The sequence below is a fragment of the Botrytis sinoallii genome (genome assembly GCF_014898435.1).
Source record: "Botrytis sinoallii strain Bc 23 chromosome Unknown BSIN_012, whole genome shotgun sequence".
NCBI classification, from domain to species: domain Eukaryota; kingdom Fungi; phylum Ascomycota; class Leotiomycetes; order Helotiales; family Sclerotiniaceae; genus Botrytis; species Botrytis sinoallii.
The window spans coordinates 1,444,240-1,465,069 of NW_024066039.1; the positions used below are offsets into that span (position 1 = coordinate 1,444,240).

At 43.2% G+C, this 20,830-nt stretch overlaps 3 protein-coding genes across 3 annotated transcripts; 1 reads left to right on the forward strand and 2 right to left on the reverse strand.

Moving 5' to 3' along the window:
• Window positions 1–7: 7 nt before the first annotated feature.
• On the forward strand, window positions 8–2,722 carry EAF02_007362 (uncharacterized protein; the record flags this gene model as incomplete). The annotated part of the gene is made up of 13 exons (XM_038903410.1): window positions 8–115; window positions 186–577; window positions 695–827; window positions 998–1,011; window positions 1,123–1,199; window positions 1,294–1,392; window positions 1,551–1,588; window positions 1,653–1,686; window positions 1,746–1,759; window positions 1,876–1,903; window positions 2,221–2,243; window positions 2,291–2,355; window positions 2,689–2,722. The coding sequence occupies 13 exons, from the start codon at window positions 8–10 to the stop codon at window positions 2,720–2,722; spliced, it is 1,059 nt and encodes a 352-aa protein (XP_038756889.1).
• A 4,423-nt stretch (window positions 2,723–7,145) lies between these two features.
• EAF02_007363 (uncharacterized protein) lies at window positions 7,146–9,948 on the reverse strand. The gene is made up of 2 exons (XM_038903411.1): window positions 8,330–9,948; window positions 7,146–8,275 (listed from the first exon to the last, which is right to left on the reverse strand). The coding sequence occupies exons 1-2, from the start codon at window positions 9,100–9,102 to the stop codon at window positions 7,177–7,179; spliced, it is 1,872 nt and encodes a 623-aa protein (XP_038756890.1). The 5' UTR covers window positions 9,103–9,948; the 3' UTR covers window positions 7,146–7,176.
• Window positions 9,949–18,890: 8,942 nt separating this feature from the next.
• Window positions 18,891–20,600, reverse strand: EAF02_007364 (uncharacterized protein; the record flags this gene model as incomplete). Its single annotated transcript, XM_038903412.1, has 5 exons — window positions 18,891–19,453; window positions 19,548–19,600; window positions 19,667–19,778; window positions 19,848–20,465; window positions 20,552–20,600. 5 exons carry the CDS (start codon window positions 20,598–20,600, stop codon window positions 18,891–18,893), a joined length of 1,395 nt encoding a protein of 464 aa, XP_038756891.1.
• Window positions 20,601–20,830: the final 230 nt, after the last annotated feature.

Below are 20,830 nucleotides of genomic sequence, written 5' to 3' on the forward strand. Positions count from 1 at the left end.
TGACAAAATGCCTCTTCTTGATTTACTAAAGAAAAAGGATAGAACCGCAGGAAATGATGCGCATTCTCCACGCGCCGATCCAGAAGCTGGTCCAGTTTTCACATTCATGAGAAGTGTAAGCCTGCTGCTACATGCAGCGTACCAACTTCTCCCTCACTGCTACAACATGGCTAACATGACACAAGGATACAAATACACAAGAAGTAATATCACCACCAAATGTCTCTTCTTCGGAATCATCCCTGCAACCCTCGGTGTCAGTGAACAAACCGAATAATGAATTGCGAACTAGTCGATTGTTTGGAGGACGGCCCAGGAGCAACTCGCGCGAATCGGGAAACTCGGGCACATCTGGCGCATCGATTTCTTCACATGTTAGTGATAGATCTACGTTGAAATCAGCGCACAATAGTAAAAGAATATCAGAACGTTTTGGTTTGCGCAAGCATGAGGTAGGATCGTCGCATGTTCCCAGTGATTTACCGGAGATTACAGTGGAAGAGGCCGCGATAGGTGATAGAGATGCGGAATTACAATGGGAGAAGAGAGCTACAATATTGGCACAGCAGAATGAGAGGTCAATAAGCAGACCAGGCTCATCTTGTGGCAGTCCACCAGATCATAGGAATAGGAATTCTGGATAAATTCCGAGGGCAATAAGTCCGGGAAGAAATCCTTCAGGCGTGGTTGCTAGCAGAAATGTGGACGATGATCTCCAGGAAGCTATTCGACTTCATGAGGAAGGGCACTTAGAAGAAGCAACAAAGCTATTTGAAATATTGGCAGACCCTCATGGTGCCAATAATGCTCTTTCTCAGGTCTTATATGTAAGCTCTACTTGGTTCATTTCTATCACAATTTCACCTGACGTAGACTTGGTGAAGCTTTAGCTAGCCCACCAACTCTATCAACTTTGTTTTCTTGGACCTTGCCGGACTTGCCAACAAAGATTTCGGTCAGGGACACACTCCGATCCAATTGCTAATATTCAATACAGGGTCTTGCTCTCAGGTACGTCAAGACGACCCTTTATGCGGCCTATATCACGCCGCCTGATCGAGGAATCAGTCGATCTCTTCTGAATCTGATTGTTACCATTTCGGGGTTTAACTAACAATATAGACATGGCTGGGGATGTCAAGCCAGTCCAGTCGAAGCCGTCACGTACCTTTCGGCAGCAGCATCAAATGCAGCAGCAAGTATGTACCTACCCTGAGTATCCCGTCACGTTTCACATAGGTTCCTATCTGTCATGATCTCTCATATTGGCATAGTGCTGACTTCGTGGACAAGTCGAGGAGCTTGCGCTGCAATCCGGAAAAATGAAAGGGGGAGCTGCCAAGGGGGAGCTTGTCATTGCGATTTATGAGCTAGCAAATTGCTTCAGAAATGGTGAGGATATTCCACTGAGTTGTCAGCTATTTTCTGGTAGCTTCCTGCCACGATTCAATTATATGGGAATGATTTTTATACACCCCTTGATCGTCAACGGCAGTACCAAAAAACGAATTTCCTAATCAAGTAATACTGACATTTTGGGTCTTCTCTAGGCTGGGGGGTCAAAAAAGATCCAACAGCAGCTCAGAAAGTGAGTGGATTCAAATCATTGGGTCGCGGAGAAGCCCGCTTGTACATTACTAACGTCGCTGTAGTACTACCAAACTGCTGCAGAACTTGGAGATACAGGTATGCATAAAGCTCTGGCGAAAACTCAATTATCAGGCCATTCACTGACATTACCGTAGATAGTATGAATGAGGTGAGCCTACCAAGTTGTCCTTCCTACTTTGAAAGCAAAAATTTGCCGACAGTCATGTCGGGCTAAAATGCTGTGGTACATAGATTCTGATCTAGGCAACTAACTATTCATCACAGGTTGCACGATGCTACTTAGAAGGATTTGGTAAGCGTCTTCATGTCTCCCCAACAACCAAGTTCGACCTCGAGCTCGTAATCTTCGCGTTTGCCTGATCTAATATACTGACCACTGCTCTCTCCAGGCTGTAAAAAGATAAAGTAAGTTCGCCCGTGGTTCGCCAGAACTTCCCATCCATCCACTCAAACACCAGTTTCGGATCCAACAAACAACTACTGTGGCTTGCGCTGTACGCATGGTTCCCTTACGTCGCATTTTGGGCAGCAATGGGGCCACCTTCATGCAACTTCAACCGAATGCTTAACCCCTTGCAAACTCTCGAAATATTCCTAGCCAGTCATAAGATGAGGCTGATGGTTCTTTCTGGGTATGGTTTCCGTTACCATTGTCAGTGCTAACTCAAATTTCTTGCAGTACCGAGCAGCGTACTATCTTCGCAAGGCCGAAAATGCGGGTGTAAAAACACTGGGCAATTCTTGGTGAGTTTTCCCTTTTCATGTTTGGACCCAGTATTTGCAGAAACCCCCTCTGGAAATTTTCCGCTCTGTATGAAGTTCTTGTCTCAGCCTGGTTATCTTATGGTCTGTATGCTTTTCGGCGGCAGTCCCGCTCCCAGTCATTTAGTGATGGTTCGTTCGTTCATTGTTTTAATAAGTGGGGTACGACGATATGCGTCCACTACCTTCGTGCATTTTAGAGGTACATTGGTACGAAAAATCAATTGGTTCTCATTGTCTCTTCGGCAATGTCGGTTAGAAATGTACCCCTGTAAAGAGATGTTTGCTGATATTTATTGGTTACAATGAATGTAGGATTTGGAAGGATAAATACAATCCTAAGAAGTAAAATTCCAAATACGGAGGTTCTAGATAATAAGAACTGGGAGTGGGGTAACTCTTTGGAGATACTAGATACTTTTCTGGACGAACGACTAATGAGTTTGGTTCACGCGTTCTTACTTGTTTTCCTTCGCTAAGCTCCGGGTCGGATCGAGAGAACGAACGGTCTTTAGTTATTTTAGTTACTTCAGTTGGGCTAGGGGCTTTTCCTCGTGTATGGGCCTGGTATTGGGTAATACCATTCGTTGATCTTTGATTTCATCAAAATCGAAACGGTCACATTGAATTAGTGTCTGAAGTGGGCTGGCTGATTTATACCTCTATTAATACTAGTTCTATTATAAAATTTCAACATTCATCAACTAAACCTGATTTTAACTTCTCTTTTTTACGCCTTGGTTTATCAGGGTCTTGGCTTAGCTGGGTTTGGCTTTGGCTTTAATTTACTTTAGTTGAGTCTTGTGCTGCAGTCAGCATTTACCTAATTAAGTAATTAAGCATGAGCACGAGTGAATTCATCAGACAACCCCAAATTAACGCAGGTCAGGTGTAGTCATGACTGAGACATACAGGAACTGGACTCGTATGCTCACGAGGCTTTCGTCTTAGCAGTCTTTGTCGTGCTGAATGTCCACAGGTGGCACAGCACAGCAAAAGCTTTGTGTAATCCATTATGGCGGGGCGTCGAAGCATTGAATGGGAAATTGTTTCGAGCTTCAGTTTCAGATCTGTTGAGCTGCCTTATCTCATGCCTGATTTATTGGTATGTAGCTGTAAGTGGGTTGCATACTGCATGTAGTACATTGATCTACCACTGGGGTCCTGGCTTTTGTTCTTCTCTCTGAATTTTCTCATTCGTTCAAACATTCAAGTATGATGTATTCGCTCGTTCTCACATGGTACCCCCGGGCTCAGAGTTAGGACGTTTCATCTTTCAGTATGATGGTAGAGATCCAATCCGAAGAGTCAATTCGAAAGAGTTTCACTGGGCTATCTACGTACGCATGCGAGGCTGCGAGCGATGGGAAAGGGCGTCATATACGTATGTATTTCATGTATGGTAGGACAACTCAACGCCGCAGTGCAAAATGTTGGGTCGCTGCGAAGGTGGGTGGACGCTAAAGTGCGGGAAGGATGGAGGATTTTCATAGCGTTGTTGGAGGCTTGGAAGTGGCCCGGGTGTTGAAAAAATGTGATATGGCAGAATGGAATATGATTAGTATGACGGCAAGACGGGTTTTTGCAGTGAGCTTGAGTGATTTAAAATAGCCCTAGCAGTTTTTGTTTAAAGTTTTTCGATTACATTTTGGGCTTTTGTATCATATTGGGAGCACTAATTGGTGAGGGTACTAGAACCGTCTAAATCTCGGATCGGTTCACATCTTGGGATGAATGGGGCCCGACTATGAACGAATGAACGATCTGTGGCTGGGAATACGGCCACGGATGTCCGTCTCCTTTCATCTGGTCTAGCCGTTATGGTTTTACATCAACAATACGTATAATCCACGTGATTTTAGATTGAGTTGTGAAGAATTTTCGCCATTGAAGGTTTTTGTCATTTGTGATATGTGTAGGCACTCGTGAATTTTTGCATGGTGCATCTACATGATGGTATTCGCGTTTGGATTTGCATTTGTGGCGAACTCGAAGTTGAGTTGAAGAAAAAGGGTCTTGCATATTATGTCATGTATATGCCATGTACTGCTATGCGATGTTACTGTCATGTACATTGCCAAAATCACGGCAAATGGCTATGTATTGTGATGTTATGTGTATGCGTATGTAAGACCTAAAGAGGTTATAATCGAAGATACAAATGTTATGACATGTAAGTGTATGGAAAAGAAATCTATATGCTATGCTATGCTATGCGATGCCATGCGATTGCGATGCGATGCTATGTAAATGTAATGCCATGCGATTGTATACCGGATTCGTCCGCTGCTAAAACACTTATCTCTATCTGCTAGCGTAGACTTGCGGATCTCTGTCGAAGTTACGAAGCTGCGAGACAAAAGTTTGCAGTAGTATAAACATAAACTACATATCGCCTTTGCCACTCTACCTTAGAGGTTAGATGTGATCCCATTGTAAGCGGTGAAGAGTATCTACTGCACTCTACTGCGATCTACTGCAGATGTATTAGCGATAGTGGGGACCTCGATCCTCTCGCGTCTTGAGTCCTGAGTCTTGACGAGGAAGAATGGGAGCATTGACTCGGCATTAAACGGAGGGTAATGCGGCTAGGGTCTAAGTTTTGGAAAATGATGGTCTAGCGACGATGATGTACATGTATAGTATGGTATCTACATGCGAGACAGGAATACGAATTGAGCGATCTATACATTTACATGCATACATACATACATACATACATCTCCATTACCATACAGCACTAGCATCCGGAGCAGAGTAGTGGGTCCACTGGTGGGAATCGGTTGAAAGACACTACCTAGCTAGGTAAGTCATGAAAAAGATGTGGGGAGAACTCACCACATGCAGGAAATGGAGGTCCACAAACCCAACATGACCCTTGGAGTGAAGAATTTTACTTTTTTATTGAAAGATGAAACACCACGGTATTTCACGGGGTAGAGAGTATGGGGCGAGCAAGAAACAAGTGTGTTTTTACAGAAATGATGGGGTAATTATTGGACGAAACGTTTTCGAGAACCTGGACGGGAGTGGGGAGTGAAACACTTGGAAGGGAGTGTGTTTGATTGGCTGGTAGTGAAGGGTCATTGGATCGCCCGGTTTAACAAGTGGCGTTGAGGGAAGGTAGAATGTGAGGAGAGAACTGGTAATATTGTGGGGGAATGGAAGGAGGGAGAGAGGGAGATTTGGTTGTTAGGTTTTTTTGAGATCAGAACATGCTGATTTGATGCTTGTTTGGTGGGCACATGGTGTTTGGTTCGGAGATATCGATAGATAGAAGGAACGATAATCGGAATTTGAGTAAATAAACGAGAAAGGCACGGGCAAACATGGAAACAAGAAATTCCATCATGACTGGCCAAGTACATGTTTACAGAATCCGGGGGTGAAACCAGAAGAACGAACCTAAGACAAACCTTGAAAGTCGTTCAAGCAACACAATCTACAAACACAGCAGTAATTAGTCACAAACAAGTACTTGTATCACAGTCATTACCTAGGCATCATTGTCACTATCACATCAAGCAGAGGGAAGAATTTGAACATGAATCTCATGTATTATTGACTATTTTCCTGCGTGTTTTTTCCTATCTGATTGTTCCATCTCATCTCATCCTACGGTATATGTGGAGTAAAGTCAAAATTAAATACAAAAACTTGAGTTTCTAAACAAGTAACTCATCCCCCCATTCCATGATAGACAACACAAGGCAAAAAGCAACAGATAGGACCGAATTAGGTACAAGAAAAACAGTCCCTTGAGATATAGAAAATACTGCATCAAAATGACATATCCGAAATCTGTAAAGGAGATTTTTAAGAAGGAAAGCCCGATGATCTGATCGCAATCGGCCGATGTGGTGTGTTTTGGATCTTTCGATATCTCTTCGATAATACCGCGAGGTAGATCTTTCATTTCTCTTCATTCATTCATCAGTCATGATTGCATGTCATTGCTCATCGTGAGTGAGTCTTGGAAAGGAAATCGCGAGTGATCGTAAAACGTAAAACATTCTGAATTGGTATATGGATAGTATAGGATAGGATGTATGTATATGCGAAGATAGTCATCGATTGTGTATTTCAAAGCAAACGCTTCAATTTGGACAAACTGGAGAGGGGTATTTGCGTATAGAGTGTATCTTTATGTCGTTGGTAGGTATTGATTAAAATAATATTCATGAAATAGTTCGTGATAACCGTAGTCGTAATGAAACTTTTGAGTGGTAATGTGTAAGGAAAAATTGGTTTGCTAGAAATAGCTTGTGGTGTGCGATGTGTTAATGCGTAGAGTAGTACCACCCCCCTTCCGTTCCAATGACCCGTTTCCAATCCAATAGAGATCCATCTCCTCCGAATACCCATCCTCCATCCCCATCCGTCCAATTTACAAAATATATGTATTCCCATTGCTGTCCAGCTGCGATCTGATGTTCGTCTTATGCCTGGCGAAAATAATAATAATCAATATGAAATTAAGAAAAAGTCCCAAGTTTGATGACCCGTCGCTAACTATGATCGATGATGACGATGATGCAGTAACAGAGAGAGAAAAAAAGGAGAAAAATGAAAATAACCATCCGTAAACCATAAAACCATTAAGCCATAAAATAGAAAATTCAAGTAAAAAAATTCAAACGCTCGCTATTTCGCTCATTAACAAATTGAGACATTAAGAGAAGATGCGTGAGCAAACAAGTCTCTGTTCGCAATGAAGCCGTAAAATCGTAAAAGCCGTAAAGTTTTTATTCCAAGAGTAAAAAGAATTTGTGTGTCGAAGTAGAGGTTTTTTGGATGACATATTTAGGTTTGAAACTTGGAAAAGTTTAACACCGATGAGGTATCGCACTCTTCTGGACCATTCCTGGAATTACATTCCGAGACCAACTTAGCAAAATTCCTGACAACCTCACTTGGAACTTGATCCCATAATAATGATCGAGTGTAAACCTCTGCGGCCGATTTCTTGGAATTCGATCGCATGGCAGCAAGTGATTCACCGAGATTCTTTCGTCCTTGAGATGTTGATCTTGTAGCGGGAGAATTGTCGAGGAAATCTTGCGAAGTCAACCCATTGTATTGTGCGGCAGACAATGAAAAGAGTTGCTCGTTGTTTTGTTCTTCTGTTGGTTGCGAAAGACTGTTGGCAAGATCTCCAAGAGTTGATGATGTGACGCCGACCATTTCGTTGCCTCCCAAAGAAGGGTTTTGAGTAGTCGACCAGGAACCAGATGGGAGAGGTGCAATTGCGTTTGTAACACCAGAGACAGCAGAAGCGGATTGTTGAATGCCAGCATCCTTGAACACGTCTTCGAGAAGTGTTGCAGATGCAGCACGAACATCATCCGACATTCTAGGAATGCTAGGAGAAGAACCCTTTGAGGCGACAAAAGCACCGACAAGGAGCAACATCAAGAGGAGGCCTTGGGCAGCAGGCTTCTCTGGCTCGCTAAGAAGGGAAGTGTCGACCTTCTTGGCGGAAACCATCGAATTCTCAACCTTAATCTCACTTTCCATGGAAAAGTCATTAAGGAAGGAGATGTTGTCCCAATTGCCATCCATGTTCAGACCATCAATGTCAGAGTAGTCGGCAGAGAAGCCAGTCGAACTGGGAACAGTTGACATGGCAGTGCTTTCCATCTTTTGCATGTGCTCTGTGAGGACGCTCACTTTCTTGCGGAGGTCGCCGGTTTCGAGGGTGTGAGTTCGCACCATCTCTTCCTTCTCCATCTGCAAGCTCTCGATGTATTGTTGGTAGTGTTGCTCTTTACGAGCCCACTCATCCAAAGCAAGTTTTGCTTCGGCCAAGTCCTCCTCGAGATCGTTAATCAAAGCAGTGTAGTGCTTCTTCTCGTCCTCAAGGCGCTCAGTGTGCTGCTTCTTTCGTTGACGTGAGTCAAGACTATGAGAAAGATTAGTCAATGGATGTAAATAATGGACCATATGATGCACTTACGCTGCTTGTCGGTTTCTCAACAAACGTTTTTGCTGCTTGAGCTCCTTAATCTCCTGCTCATCGGTGGATTGAGAGATGAGTTGATCAATGTTGGTGAGATTTCTCTCGGCTGGAATATCGAAACGGGCATTCTTCTTTCGGATACCATCACCCCTTCTAGACATCTCAGGATGCGATCGAAGAGTTGGGCTGTGTGGGCGCATACGCTTTGGAATACGATGATCCATCTCTGAAACGGACCAGTCCTTTTGTGGAGATGGATGACTTGAGCCATTGGCGGAGAAGAGAGGTAGTTGATGGTTTCCAGGATTTGTGAATGGTGTTTGCACGGGACGTTGAAAGATAGGAACATTGACCTCATAATCAGATGGAAGCCCATCATGACCTTGCATTGGTGTGCTCATACCCGAACCATTTCCCATGCCCCAGCCGTGATTCGAATGTCCATATGTTGCGTTTTGTGCAGCCTCGATACGCATGAATGGGTTGTTGCTGTTGTGCTCGACAAAGGGATTGTTGGATGCCATTGGTTGCATGTCGACGTGTTGCCATTCATCAGCCTTGGGGGAGAACAATGTCGAAGATACTGCAAAGGATTCCCGCCTGCTATTATCCATGGGTGGAGACATTTCTAAGCCGGAATCTAATGCAGAGTGATCGAGGATGTTATCATCAAGAATGCTTCCTTCGTCCTCTTCAAAGTAGTTATGGGGTTGAGTATCGACAGATAATGACGATTGTCTGTAGTAATTGTGCATTGGGAAGGCAGCCATAGCAAAGAAGTTCCTGCTGTGGTCTGTTGTGAGGGTGGGTTGGTGATGTGGTTAAGGAAGAGGGTGGGTTTGAGGGAAGCGAAGTTATTTTCGGATGAGATGGGGTAGAAATAGATAAAATAGTGGCGGTGAGAAAAGATAAATGTTATCGATAGATCGTCAACGATCACGAAAACTTGAATTATCGGGGTAGGGAGGGGATATGAAAAAAGACAATTTCGTTTGGGGCGGATTAATCAATGAGATGATTGAGTGAAGAGTCAAATCACTTGCTGTGTTTTTCTGTCAAAGAAAAAGACAAGAATAACAAAGAGGTGACTGTTTATGAGGATGGTAATGTTTGATATGAATATTTTGAGGTAGGAATTGGGTGGGAGATGCTCAGTTGATATGTGAGGGACAAGAGTGGTGGTGGTGTATGAGTGGGTTGAGTCTGGGTTCCGATGTAATTCGGGCGAGACAAACAGCAGGAAGGGATTGTATGGCTTGATCCGAAGTGGAGAATGGAGGTACAAAAGACTGTAAGAAGTCTAAGTCTGTTGGGTCCCTTTTTGGTTCGAGTGGTCGTATGGGTCGTATGGTGGTAGGAGTGGTAGTGCAGAATTGCAAGCAGTTGCAGTTGCAGTGAAATGTGCAGCAAGTAGTAGAACTTGAGCTTGCAGTCGGTGCAGCAGACAAGAGAAGTAAGAAGCACGTTAGAAAAGTAGGTCAAGTATGCAGGTAGAAATAGAAGAATGTAGTTGGTAGATATGGGTTAGATAATGTGGATATCTTGGGAGAGGGGTCTGGAAATCTGGGAGAACGGATAATGAGGTGAGGTGAGGGCATGAGATGGATGGGTCGTCGCGGATGATTTTAAAAATAAGGAAATGGATAAAATATAATAATGATGGGGATAATAATAATAACAATAATACTAATATAATAATAATGGGTTAATGAATAATGAGACATATATGATAATATCCTTCAAGATGCGGCTTTCTTCTTCTTCTAGCTCTTCTAGCTCTTCTTAATCTACATTAGTACGATACGACGATACTACGATACCACCATACTACCATCCATATTACGAGTGCTTGTTTTTGTCTATTTTCTTTTTACCCAATCCTTCACCCATGACATGATATGATACTAGGTATAAGTACTTTTGGAGGGGAACAGTGAAGGGGTGAAGGGGGGGGGTGATGCGATTAGCATGGTTACGAATATGGACCCTTCCTTCTCTTTTCTCTCTCTCTCTCGCTCTCTTTCTTGTGTACTATACTTCTTTGAGTAATGCGTCGATAGATGAATGGGCCAAATAAAGTATTTAACTTGTAATTGAGTAAGTGGATGAAATGATGGGCAATGGGCCATGACAGCGGGTGGGGAAAGAGATTTATCGTACTACCCGAAAGTCGAAAGTCTCAAGGAACCTAGAGATCAACTTGTGGAGACTTTCTAGCCTTTGGATTTATGAGATACTTTATGCTATTTCTTCTTTACATACATTGGTATGGATATATGGATGGCACTTTAGTCTTGATTATTTAATTATTATATACTGCATTTCATTATTATTATTTCTTTCCCCTCTTCCCCATTACTCTATTTGTCAAGTAACGAAGTATATCTTCATGGGTCTGTCTAGGACTGTCTAATCACCTCTTCAAGATCTCGATGATCTATTGTTCGCGATACGTAGATTTCCAACTCTGTGCACCCGGAGGATATCGTTAACCATATGGAAATTGTGTGCATGGGGTCGTACTTTACGGTACGATACACTCACACACCAGAAGAAGAGAAAAGAAAACAAGACTACCTACTCCTTTCCCTTTTAGACTAAACCTCGATTCCAGCGGTATGAAAGCGGGAAAGGCAAGGCAAGTGCGGGTGCTAACGATTAGTGCTTGCATTTCCATTGCATAGCAGCATGATAGTGCCTACTTTTACATCTTGGATGTAAATCTTAGATGGGAAAAATAAATGTCCAAGAGATCCAAAGAAGATAATTGATGCTCCATTAAGCATTCATTACAAATTGCATTTTAATCCAAGGCAATCGAATCTTAAGATTTCCCGCTCAAAGCCTTGAATAAGTTGCATTTGATCAGTTGAACCCGAGCCCAGGTAAATCAAGATGTTGCATACGATACGGGAGTGAGGGATGATATGATGAGGGAGTGGTTCAAGCTTTGATTGGATTATTCATGCCCTTCTCCGAGGTAATGGATTAGATCTGACAGGCTGACTGACTACTTCAACTACCTAGAGTAGATTACAATCATTAATAATAAGGTTACTTTGACAAGAGAAGCTCGATAGACAAGATAGAACATACATCGTTCCACTATTAGTCGACATTCGGTTATCTCTCTTTTCTTTTCTTTTTTTCTTTCTGTCGAATATTCCAAAAAGCGAGAGAAGCATTCGCAAAAGGGCAATAAACCCGTTAGAACTTGCTTGGTCTTAGCAATTTATACTTCGAAATGCATTTACTATTACAATTTACCTTGGTAATACAGTAGTAGAAAAACATTAGACTACCATTTTTAGCTTTGGGGGGGTTGTCTTAGAACCCTGATCTAATTGTGTGAACTAACCATAAGAGAATTCAGATGATTTTTCTCCATCAACCGCTTCCCGCTCTCAAATTCATCGTCCCTGACAAATTATCTCGACTCGATTTGTGTGAAAAATGGGCACTGGATCAAAACAATCCATCTCTAATTCTCTATAACTCTTTGAGAATTGCCCATGGGAACGCAAAGTCAACATGGTTGTCTTGGCTCCTTCCTATTCCCTGCTCTCATCAGGTTGGGCATCTATGGAGTTATGCTTGATTCTGAAGGCTTGCATCAAAATCCTAAAAAGAAAGCCGCCGATAGGTTATATCCTCACGTTTTGCATACGATTGTTTCTTTACCCTTGCTCATCGTTTCTACACTTTCTCATCATTGGAATAATCTGTTAAACTCCGGCTTCCCGTTGATACCACCAGGGCTTGGCTCGTAACGAGAAAATGATGGTCCTTGAGCACCAATCAAATGTTTTGAGGCAATCGGTGATACCCTCGAAAACGATCACTTCAAAGATCACGCGTATTGCTCTTGTGGGAGGAAAAAAGCCCTTTTGGGGGTATCATTTGTTTATTTTCATCATCTTCAGGCAAGGGAGTCGTTAATTGATCCTACAATTGTGGCATTTTCCCTTCGCTTAATCTTAAGATTCCCCTTCATGATCATCTCACTCATGGTCGCTGCTGATCAAACCATCTAGATCGTAAATAAAGCACGGGTAACGGATGGTAACGAGGTAAACCGTAAAAGATGTTTAGATGACAACATCAAATAAAATGCCTTCTTCGAATCTCACCTCACACCACCATCTCCACCTTTTTCCCATTTCTTGGGCCTCGCCATTCGGCAGCAAGTCCATTCATTCACGACTCATGAATACTTGTATTCTCACTATACTAGGCCTCCTCAAACGGCCGCAGAATGCAGTATCTTTGTAAGAGTGTGAATGTGAAGCCTCAAATGATAGGTGATATTCCCAGGTTCACTTCTACCTAATCTACCTAATCAAATGATCGTAAGCTCTGCGTGCCCAAGTCAAGGTAGGGCAAGCAACTCATTGGTAAATCAAGGCCTCAAGTCTTTCGGTAGCTTTCCGTGACACAGATTCATACCATTCATCACCGCACAAAGATCCAACCTCATGGCCTCGTCTCCCGCTACCTGGAGCCTGCCGGCAGGCACCTCACGGAAAGATGGACGGGTACGAAACCGATTTTCACTTACTGCTATTCAAAAGAAGGCCGCAGGGTTCAATCCGGTACCCTAGTGTCTGTCATTTCAATCGGTGAGAGCCCGAAAGCCTAGCAGCCCAGTTCCAGCCCTTCCTAAATTGAACTGCCGTTACTATACATCTTGTCTCTTATAGTACGGAGGTATCGGTAAATCACCTACCACCCCTAGTCCTTAGGAAAATGATCTCTTAGGGCGCATGAATGAGTTGCGCGTATGACGGCATTTTCAATCTTGTTTCATTCTGGATATTTTCCCTTGAGGAATAAATTTCCCGATGGACCTTCAGGACCTCCCTCCTCTGTGAAGTGGGTTTGACCCTAAGGAACTCCCCAGGATGAAGGGGGTCTAAAGCTTTAACCGACTACGATTATGCTAGTAAAGACACTTCTAAACTTTCTTCTAGAATGTCAGAAGAAGACCGAATAAACTTCGGGTAAACAATTATATTTCATACATAATCCTCTTTTTCTTAATTGCGAACAAAAATGCCCAAATGCTATTATGCTACACATAGCTGAATCCCATCTAGAGTACCTGGGGTCCTGGATGTACCTGAGTGGGGTGCACTTGGCTTCTTTTACGAGTAGGCGTTCCAGGTTTTGCTTACACTGGCAGTCGCGCCATGGACGCGTTACAATTGAATCATGATCTTATTGTTTTTTCTTCTAAGTTTCGATTGGAAGAATTGAGGGGGCTGGGAATTTTCTCACCCATGATTCATGATTATCATATTACAACAGTTATGATTTTCAAAAAGCGTTTGTTAGGTGAGATAGTGATGGAAATGGAAATCGAGATTTCATCTGATTCAAAATCTTCTTCTTCCATCAGAAACGCGGTATCCTCTGTAATTCTCAGCCCACCTAAAGTGTATCTTTCATCTTGGCTTCTCCAGACCTTCAAACCTGTCAAATGGGACTACCCGCGCAGCCGCGGCTTGCTTCCTCCAAAGCTACAGCCTCTTCTTACTACACAGCTTTTTAGTCTTATATTTACCAATTATCTAATGTTTACCAATGACCAGCTTCCAAGCCTTTCCAAAAGTTTCAAAAATGTCAAGGTTGAGGCAGAATTTCCATATAATTTTCATACGAATTTTGGTCTTCACATTCTTCACCGCTCATCTATTTTAGGATCTGATGTCGAGATCCGGATGTTCCGCTTGGGATTCGGGAAGCGAACATCCAAAGAAAGACCCAACTTTGAAGGAAGAGAAAAGAAGAGCAAAGCCACTAATTACGAAGTGTACCAAAGTACTGTCCCATGAGAATCTTAAGAAAAGTGAAGCCTGATCTGAGAAGGATTGTCGGTCTGTGTTTCAGACTTTGAGGAATGATGCAAGCCAGAGTCAGTAGCTACTGAGAGTCAGGTTTTCTTTCTGAGGGATAGGCGCGGATTGCTTTGAGAAGGGTCTCCTCGAGGGCCTCGTATATCTTTCCATTTGATATGGGCATGGAGGGGAGCCAGATACAGGTCTATTGAACCGTTAGAACAATGCAAATTTGTCTAACATGAATCAAAATATGCGGTTCTAACTTACTCACGAGGCATGTTAGCTCCTCGCCTCTCCCTGACATTTTCCACCTTTAGATTTACGACCTCTCCGACTACATACATGTGGATCTATCTGCCAACCCCATAACAGGTGTCCCATATTATAACAAGTGCTCTTATATAGACCAATGACGTACGTACAATATAAGTTTATCGTGTATAGATCGCCAGAACCCCGACGGATAAAGTATAATTTGACAATTTCACTAAATAATAGAGCATGAATAACAAGCAAATTACGAAATGCCAAAGTGGGTTCATCCGATCTGAAGATTTCGAAACGAAGCTCAAAGCTCGAAGAAAAATCCCCGAGATTCGCCGATTAGATTAAATTGATCAGAGGATTTTCGGATTTTCGCGAGTTATCGTATCGCATCTACCGGTATCGTACTTGTCGGCTTTAAGTGTTGTGGGTCGTGTTGGTTGGGGACGGATGACAATTTTTCTTTCTCAAATGAATTGATTGATCGATCTTCCAAGTGGGATGGATACATTTTCACCCCAGCCAGATCCATTCAATAAATATCCATTTCAAATGAAGCTAAGAAATCTTGCACATAATTTTCCAGCATTACAGTACCGAGTACGGAGCACAGTACCAGATTCAAAAGGAGTAAATCCATATGGCATAGGTTGTCGAACTATGAAATAATGAATGATGGTGCGGTGAAGACATCTCGGTGCAGGTAGCCGTTCGCTACTGTTTCGCTACTGTAGTGTTGATGGGAAGCCGCAGCTCCACATCGTGTCTTCTACTTTCTTAGCTATCAAAGTTACCAAGCTACCGGAAACGTGATGTGTGGGTTCCCGGTGTTGACCGCTTGGTGGCCTGTCTATCGCCGCGGGGTTGTTTTTCAACTTTTGTTTTGTTTACTTTGGTAGTAGAGTGACGATGATGATGGTGGCGTGAAAAGTTTGAGTAATTAGAACGTGTGTAGGCGAGCAGAGGGGAGGGGTATTCAGCTTAGGGGGGGTCTAACCGGGGCTAGGTTTGAGGGGAAAAGTTCCGATGTTGACCGCCTGCCGAACTGCGAACTATGGTTTACAGTTTGTCTCAATTTTTACCTCATGCTTTACTGTCGCGGGGAAAGTCTACTTGGGTGTGGGAAAATTCTTCACGAATTCCTGGGATTTTGATGCTTGACCGCCAGATGAGCCGTCCTCAACCGGCACGAACCTTTGATTGAGACCAGAAAGATTCAAAAATGTATGGGCTTTGAATTTCTCTTGGGTTTAGCTTCTTAGAGAATCACTCACCTAATTTGATTACTGATCCATTGACTGGAATCATTCGTGAATTCTTTTAGACAACTTGAAAGGGACCACCAGTCAGCAGGCTGTGGCAAGATTGTATGAGCTATATCAGATTGAGGCAGGTGATTGTATCGTGACCAGAAGTATATTAATGGTATTCATCGGCGCATGACATATCTTCAACGCTAATATTCGAACGATCACGAAGAAACAAGAACCGTGGTATCCGATGAGCGCATATTACGGCATCTCGACCGAATAGAAATGAAACTTTACGAGTGTGAGGGCTTCAGGATCACCAAAAGCTGCCCCAACGGTCATCAGGGTCTGAATCGGTCAAAAGTTTATAGATCGTATGGATCGTATGGAGATAATGTGAGAATGTGGAACTTGTATTCGGAAATCTTTAACCCTGTGTATAGAGGATCAGATGAAGATGGGGAAAGGAGGGGCTATGAGAAGACCGAGTTAGAATTGAAAGAAGGAATTAAAGGACATCATAAGAGATGAACTAGAGTGACAGAGCCCAGGCAAGCGCGACGATCTATAGGGACTGATGGATAGATCTCAAGGCTTCGAGGTCTGTCATTTGAGTATGGGTACCGGGACGAAAGGAATAACAATGCTATAGGTGATGATCTGATGGGCTGTGCTACTCAGAGATGGATGGATCTAGAAGCGGCGACTTGTATATCTAGGCACCCATACTATTTCAGGAAATGAGTATCAATCTTGATCTTCAACTTTGCCTCTTGATGCTATAAGCATACCCGTATCACGAAACCACTGTTGAGTGCTCTGGCTGAACTCGAATGGAGCTGGGGTAAGGAGCGTGCACCGCTGATTCGCTTGGTGATCCTCTGTTTGCTTGGTGATCCTCTGTTTGCTTGGTGATCCTCTGTTTGCTTGGTGATCCTCTGTTGGTGCCAAACAGAATAATCGTCGTTTACCATACGCCTCTCTTCAATCTCGATAATGAAACCTTATGATCCCCAATCGCAAAGCTTACAGCCTCTTCTTTCCACCATAATTCGACGATTTCCTTCTTTCCAAGTCGATCTACGCAACTCGGAGAGCGGTGAAGAACTCAGAAAAGGCGCTTGGCGATTGGAGCGGGGAGAAAAGCAGCTCCACTCCACTCCACGAGTACCGATCAAGGTAAGTTATCTCGCTATCGGACTATTTTCAAAGACTCTTACCCATGATGACGAACTGCTGTACGTTATGGTGTTACGAGGTTTGTCGAGTATCGTACAATATTTCGTAATAGAGTTTTTTTGTGTGTTAGTCTGGTAGTCAGAATTTGATAAAGAGATTGGAAGCATAGTTATCAAGTCTAACTGAGTTTGAAACCTGCATGTACTATAGAGTGAAGCATAACGCGGAACTTCACAATTATAACAAGAAATAGTATACGAGGACCCTTGAAACGTGGGGGGGGGGGAGAAGGAGCCTCAATTCGGATATCCGACAAAAGACCACTGCATTGGCGTGCTGCAAATTCCTGCAAAGGTAAGACATGCACATGCCATAGGCGCAGAGATCACTAGATAGTGGCAATTTGGCTTTCAACGGAGAAGAGAATCGCATCGCTCACAAGTATGGATATCTTCAGTGGCATGAGAATGGGATCCAGCCCAGAACTGCGTGCCTTTTACGGAAGTATGTGCGACGTACAATACAGTGCATTAGCGGTGGCGCTTGAAAAAAATCACTTTACCCATTGCCGCTTCAACATTTTATCATTCTATTCAACAGAGCTCGTACTGCAGCATTCCCAGAGTGCAATTACAGCCTCGAGACAGCCTGAAGACAGCCTAGTGGAAGTCGCAATATTGAAGTAGAAGTGGAAATCCGAATAGGAATAGAGAACAAAGGAGCTTCACCGCCACCACTAGATATGCATGTGGTATGCAACATGTAAGATTTTGCGAATGGGTCTTGGTATCTGCCAGTAATTCTCGTGATCGGCCGAGGTAAGGTTCGCATTTGGACGGGGTATTAATATATTTGTTACATTGTTTATGTACGGCAGCTGTATCGAAGTGGAGTATGTTCTGACTTTCGCCTATGATTGTACATGAGTAAAATGACTAGAGCACGGCAAAGAAGGAACATTGGTGGAGTATTTTGTATGTCAGAAATAATTTCAAACAGCTTCCAACTGAAATTCTGTCTATAATAAGTTGAGACACCACCAACTGAATACGGCTGGCAAGGTAAGGTTAGCCTACCAGTGCTTACTGGGCAATCTCTCCGTTTCATGTAACTTCAGGTGATCTTTGCCTATACGTAAGCCGTAAGTCTTTTCATCGTGTATGTGCCACAGGCAATGTCAGGTTCGTAAGAGATGTGTAAATGAGGAAGTGCTCTTCCTTGGCATGGTATTCGTGACTTTCTCCGGCCAGTTGGAGCGCAAAGTCAACCGATTAGAGATATGTTTCTTGCACGTGAATGCATCCCAAGAATCAGATTTTGCAACATCCTCAATACCAATTGACACTTCTCCACTGCGACATGTTCTTTGCACATCATTGCGTACAGTATACCTGAGTACTTTGCTCCGCTCATACCCTTCACTTTTGCAGAACTGTATCTGGTCAAAGGAATCTTCCGTCGAAGAAGCAAGTAGATCAAAACGAATGTACACCCCAAGGACTTATGAAGTTCTCGCCATTCCACTAATGTAGATGCATCACTCATCGCACGATTCGCCAAATGAATGATCAAATCCTATTATTAGTTTTCAAATCAGAACTAAAGACTGAACATCGCTTTGTAACGAGGGAAAGATAACGAATTAATCGCGAAACAGATCAGGCAAGGATGAATCAGCAGGAAATCGAGATCAACGATGGAGACGGGATTCATGTAATCTTGTATGTATTTTTCTTTCCTATTTTTCCTTTAACACTATTTTGAGGTCCCAGTCCGATTAGCTGAGACAAAAAAATCTTAGGGTTAGAGACAAGGAGAATCGAGTCGGGGTATCCCAAAAATGTTTTCGACGCCTCTAATAACCCTAGTAGCAAGCGGCAATGTAGCTTCGACGCTGCTAGTAGTTTGGAGACAACAGCAAAAAGAAAAAGAGAAAATGATTTGAAGATCTTCGTAATGAAGAGACCACAAGGGTCATCGAGTTTCTGAAAAGTGCTCCAGAATCAAGCCTTACATTTGTTAGTATCAGGAAAATTGCACGTAATCTTGCTGTGCGAGAATTCCAGGTTGCGTTTCTCCATCTTCGTCGCCAAAAAACTCCTCGTCAATGGCATCTGAATCAACGTCATCGCTATCTACCTCGTCTTCTTCATCGCTCGAGATATCACTCGATTGATCACCGGGAGAAGATTCACCAGTAGCTGCATTCCTACGAATAACACTAGCCTTGATGCGGTGGGGAAGTTTGCATCCTTTCGTAGTGCAAGTACCTGTGTTGCTGAAATCCGGGCATTCGTGAACGTGTCGCTCTGTGCAAGCGGTTCCCTTATCGCAGTATCCATAGATTCCGAAAGACCGGCAAACCATTGCTGTCGGTGAAACACGCACGTGGGTGTAACGACAATCCGAGTTTGAACAATTGCCCTTGGCAAAATGCAAGCAATTCGGTGTTCTTTCAGGGGTAAGATCGTGAGACAGGTCGCATGAATCTCCATTAGGACATTCACCTTTGAGAAGAAAAGCTTTACATACTCCAACCTTTGAAGGGTCGTGAATATATCGGCATTTGGGGCCTTTGTTACAGGTTCCTAAAAAAATATGTGGTTAGCTGAAACCCAAATCGCTCCTCCTCCAAAACCTAAAATACAGGAACAATTTGAAATGTGGGAAGAAAGGAGGTACCCGTGTTGGTGAATGATTTGCATGGCTCGTTGATCTTGACGACTCCGTGCTTCCTGCGACCGAGTTAGCGATTTCACAGAAGAAATGCGATAGTGGAATCGCATTTTGTCAAGCCATACCTAGTGGCTTTGATTATCCCTTCACGATACATATTTCCATTCTTGCTTCTGTAGAATTTGACACCTCCGATTAAAGTAGTCTTGGGTGTAGTATTTGCGGAAGTAAGATCACCTGAAGTAAGTGAGCATGGAACACAAAATGATACCACCTTGTGGCTTGCTGCAAACGATGAGTTCTCACCAGGGGCTTTCACAAGTTTGCTACCATTCTTTGTGACAATGAATCGAATTCCGTTGACCGTGATTTCGTAATTGGTTGTTCCAGTGGGTTGGACCATGGAAGAGCCAGAACTCGCACTTAGGCGTTGCAAATGTCTGCTCAGCTTTAACTTCTCCCGTTCATCTCTTTGTTTAAGTTTCTGTTTTCTGGTTTCCTCAATGGCTTTGACGCGAATCTGACTATCTTTCTCAAAATATGACTTGTTAATCAACTGAAGATGACGATCGGTTTTTGTGATGTAGCCAGCAGAGGATGATCGCTCGTTCTCATCCGCAGATGCAGTTACGTTTGATGAATCCGACTGTGATGGTGGGACGGAGGTACCACCGTTTAACACAAGCGTTCGATGCCGCACGATGCCAGCACCGCCTCTTCCGCCTCGGTATCCTCTCGCAGGATATGCGCCCCTATGACTACCTCGACTACCTCTCCAGCTACTGTTTGCATAGGGATGGTATGCATAAGCTCCATGACCCCCTCGAGTATTCGATTGTGAATGGTAACCATTTGTAGGCGCAGGGACATGTGTTTGATTATATGGATCGGTTGACTGGTTGTTCTTGTGTTGATTTATTTGACCTAAATACTGTATAAGCTTATGCCCAAGTCGGAAAAAAGAAACAAAGAATGTTTGTCTTAATGATATTGATAATGGGGTACTGTACCAGCTAGACGACTGATTTGTTCTAAGATGGCTTGGTCTTCTGAAGCCATGGTTGAATGTTCCTACCAGTTAGTATATGAATGGAGCTCTGGTATATTATCAAGGCCCTGAAATAATATTATATCACAAGATTTAAATTGTCAGTAAAATGGGCGTTTGTTTGTTCGTGGAAGGAATTCTTGTAATCAGTAAGGAGATAAAAGAGTACCTAGGTAGTACCGTATAAGATTTGTCATCAAACCACAAACGCCATTACTAGCGTCAATCGGCAGTCTGGCTC

Bases quoted from the DNA above. Each gene is read 5' to 3' on its own strand.
- EAF02_007363 (XM_038903411.1), bottom strand. From the start codon at position 9,102: ATGGCTGCCTTCCCAATGCACAATTACTACAGACAATCGTCATTATCT. The intron at 8,276-8,329 runs GTAAGTGCATCA...TCTTTCTCATAG, and splicing joins TTGAGAAACCGACAAGCAGC to TCTTGACTCACGTCAACGAA.